At 44.0% G+C, this 3,915-nt stretch overlaps 1 protein-coding gene across 4 annotated transcripts in view; it reads right to left on the bottom strand.

Annotated features, from left to right (window-relative positions):
- The window catches only part of NLK (nemo like kinase), a 37,983-nt gene that overhangs the window by 7,352 nt on the left and 26,716 nt on the right, over nt 1-3,915 (bottom strand). For 3 of the 4 annotated variants that reach the window (XM_027660429.1, XM_027660432.1, XM_027660430.1), the window contains exons 5-7: nt 2,294-2,400; nt 1,487-1,604; nt 422-608 (exon numbers count right to left, since the gene is read on the bottom strand). In XM_027660429.1, coding sequence (XP_027516230.1) covers nt 422-608; nt 1,487-1,604; nt 2,294-2,400 — 412 coding nt within the window. Of the gene's footprint in view, nt 1-421; nt 632-1,486; nt 1,605-2,293; nt 2,401-3,915 lie in introns of all 4 variants that reach the window. The other variant, XM_027660431.1, reaches the window with a different exon arrangement.

Genomic DNA, 3,915 nt, shown 5'->3' with positions numbered 1-3,915 from the left:
GTGCATGGCCCTGCCATGGCACACTGCTCAGCTAACACAGGACACACGGGTGTCAGTGCATGGCCCTGCCATGACACACTGCTCAGCTAACACAGGACACACACGTGTCAGTGCATGGCCCTGCCATGGCACAGCTTGAGGCCGTTCCCTCTCCTCCTGTCCCTTGTTCCCTGGGAGCAGAGCCCGACCCCCCCTCCTGTCAGGGAGTTGCAGAGCCAAAAGGTCCCCTCTGAGCCTCCTTTTCTCCAGGTTGAGCACCCCCAGCTCCCTCTCACCAGACTTGTGCTCCAGCCCCTTCCCCAGCAACACTGCCCTTGTCTGCACTCACTCCAGCCCCTCAGTGCCTTCCTGGAAGCGCATCAGCCCAGCTGACTCCAGGAAATGACAGTGGAAAAACGCTGAAAGGGGAACACAAGGATACCTGCTGGATGGGACTCTGTGCCTGGAACAATATCCTTCGCCCAAGCAACTCTGCAAAGATGCAGCCAACAGACCAGATGTCGATGGCATTGCTGTAGTGGCGGCTGCCCATCAGGATCTCCGGAGCGCGGTAATACTGAGTGACAACTTCCTGAGTCATGTGCCGGGATTCGTCTAACTCTTCCACCCTGGCCAATCCAAAATCACAAATCTAAATTGAGAAGGTAAATAAAAAAATTAAAACAACCAAAACACTTTCTGCAGTTCAAATAGGCAACCTTCTGGGGACGAGGCAGGGAATCCCAAACAGCACTCAAACACAGCAGATAACCTGCTGCCACTGCACCAGCCAGGGGAAAGGGGGACAGCAGGAAATGATCTCACTTTATTCCACAGCCATTTAACCTGCCTACAGTTTGATGTGAAATCACAGCTCATTTTAGGTTGGCATACAGTATTTATAAATACTATTTAAAATAGTGGTTTTGCACTACAAAAAAATAACCTCTGGGTACAGAGCATTTCAACCCAAACAAACTTCATTTGTTCATGATATGCCTCTAAATGTTAAAGATTCAGCCTTCTACTCACTCTGGTTTAGAGAATTGTTAAAAATTCCTTGAACCAGAGTGGTTAAGAAAAGAGACCAAAATTCCCCAATTAGAATGCTGAGCAAACTCCTGAAAACAACACTGATTTTTTACGTTTGGCACAGCTGTACAACACACCTGAGTCCTCTAAAATTCCTTATGCCTGAGAAGTTAATGGAAGTGTCTCAGGCTTTCAGTGGCATCTCCCTCCAAGGAGAACACGGACACAAACACCCCCAGAGCCCCTGCCCCTCCCAGCCACCAGCACAGGAGATCCCACACAAGTCAAACACAGGGATTGTGCCTCTCCTGCTTTCAGAGATTTACTGAGAAAGGCAGAAAGGAAGATGTTTGTTTATAATTTTTAAAGAATCTGTGGGATTTTTTCCTTTTAAATTGACTTTCAGGGTAACTGTTAACATCGAATATTTTTGGTTTAAAAAATTAACAACTGCTCCATAACAACCAGCACATACACAGGGACATCTTCAATAAATGTAAGTAGCACCTTAAGGACACAGTTGCTGTTCACAAGTAGGTTCCCTGGTTTAATGTCTCGATGTAAAATGCCAGCAGAATGTAGATATTTCAGACCTGAAATATTAAAGCAAATTAACATAAATAATTATTTTCCTTTTAAAAGAAGTTTAAGGCTGCCAACAGTTTCCTGGCAACTCCTCATCAGCAAAGACTTTGCCTGTGGCTCAGTTTTTATACAGCTCTAACTTCTAGTCTCTAGTGCACACTCAGTCACTGAGAGGGTAAAATTTTGGAGCATATAAACTAGATAGAGCAAGGAATTTATGTATCCTTTTTTTTAAAAAAACGCTCAAACCCAAACCACCTCCTCCGAAAAAAAAACCCCAACAAAAAACAAATCAAAAGCAAAACATCATCTGCCTGGTGGTGGCATGAATACTCTGCTAATCCTCATGCTGGAATTTTGGCACACACCTCTTACTGCTCTGGTTTTCAGTAACAATTTTGACCTTAGGTGGGTACAGTCACACATATTTACCAACTTGGCTCAGTCCAGGTGTCCTTTCTGTGCCTTGATTCCAAAAGCCTTGATTCCTTCCCCCTGACTATGCTGGAAAGCAGCAGGGCTGCCATGCTCTTGTAGCTACAGTGATGCATGCTTGCTATTTATTCAAATATGAAATTAAAAGAAGTTTCCACGGGAAACTCATTCAAGACGAGGATGCCTTGAGAATAAACATTAAGAAACAGAAAAAATACTACTACTACGGAATTTTCTTTGCATTTACAAGAAGAAAAGTTACCTCTTAAAATCTGGTAAAGAAAAACTTTGACATGATCCGAGCTGAGTGGCTGAGGAGAGACGATAATCTTATGGAGGTCACTCTGCATCAACTCAGTGACAACATATCTTCAGTCATTGGTCAAGGAAAGGCAGAACATCTGGCACAGAAGCTCTTGAAACATTTAGTAACTCCTACTTATTCGAGCTCTTACAGGTCAGAACTATTGAGTTAAAGACAATACAGCTGCTTCAGAGGTCAAGCCTCCAAACTCTTACAAGAATGAAAATAAAAAAGGAGTTGTGGAAGAAAACAGGTTAGTCAGTCACAGTGTTTGCATTAAGGTAGTTGTACAAAGTTATTCCAAAGCCAAACTACAGCTCAGAAAACAGAACAAAGGAAATTGATATAATTAATGGCATCTGGAAACCTTTAAATTTTTCCTTAAGGTTGGTAAGCCACAAATGCCACACAACTGCAGGACCATCCTCACAGTGGACACAGTTCCAGCAGCCCAAGGAGCAGGTGCCAGTCTCATCCCAAGCACCTTCAGGAGGGTCCCAGGCAGGAATGTGGAGTTTTGAAAATCCACCCCCTTCCCTACATGTACCCAGTGCCCACCCTGTCACTGCCCAAGCACCGTACACACCTGCCCACAAATCCCAACCAGAACTGCTTGGAGTTGCAACAGAAATCATCACAATAAATACTGGGGCACTACACGCATTAATTAAAATAATTCCTGCTTTAAAAGCTTAGTTCAGCAGTCATATTTCAAACAAGAGTCTCTGATATTATTACATTTGTGGCTGAAGGAGGTAAAGTGTTAAACTCTACAGCAAGGTATCAAATTTTCTTTCATTTCTACCTAGTCAATGTTCTACTTCCATCTGTTGCTCTGCCAAACCTCTCCAGCCAAATCCCCACTGGCCAAACAGTTCAGCTGCCATCAGCACACCACACAAAAATTCATTTTATAAATTAAATATTGCCAACTTTTTGAGGGAGAAAAAATTAAAATTGCATTCATAAAGAATTCATAAAGAAAAAACTCATCCCTGCAGTGCCATAATTTGTAATCCTCTAATTTTTCTTTTCCTTTAGCAAAGACCCTCTTAAATATTTATACCAGGCTTTTAAAATTCGGGGTTTACCTTACAGCTGCAACAAATCCTTACATTCAATTTAATGCAAAATATTTTAAAAAACCCAAAAGCATTACTCTGCACTTTATTACGATAAGATTTTTGTTTTGCCACGCCACAAATCCTCCTAAATCTCAATCCCGAGCATAATGTCTCCCAGATGTCTCAACTAGTTGCCATGCCAACTAAAGCAGCTTAAATTAAATGAGGGCCTGAAATGGCACCTGCACCACTCCAGGTCTGGGGCGCATTAAATAAAGCCCTTGACAGGGCTCTGAGGTGCCATTAACCCCAGAGCAGCGACCTGATTATTGTCTGGGGATAATTTGATGAGGGCTCTGAGGAGCCGCCTGAGCAGCGCCCGCGGATGTTCTGCTGTGACAGACGGGGCTGGGGCTTCACCCAGGCCCTGCTGCAGCAAAAACCACCCACCCTGGTGGGGCTCCAGCCCCTGCTGCAGCAAAAAACACCCACCCTGGTGGGGCTCCAGCCCCTGCT

This window comes from Corapipo altera, unplaced genomic scaffold (genome assembly GCF_003945725.1).
Source record: "Corapipo altera isolate COAL_440 unplaced genomic scaffold, ASM394572v1 271, whole genome shotgun sequence".
In the NCBI taxonomy this organism is placed as follows: Eukaryota; Metazoa; Chordata; class Aves; order Passeriformes; family Pipridae; genus Corapipo; species Corapipo altera.
This window is presented reverse-complemented; position numbering and strand designations above follow the sequence as displayed.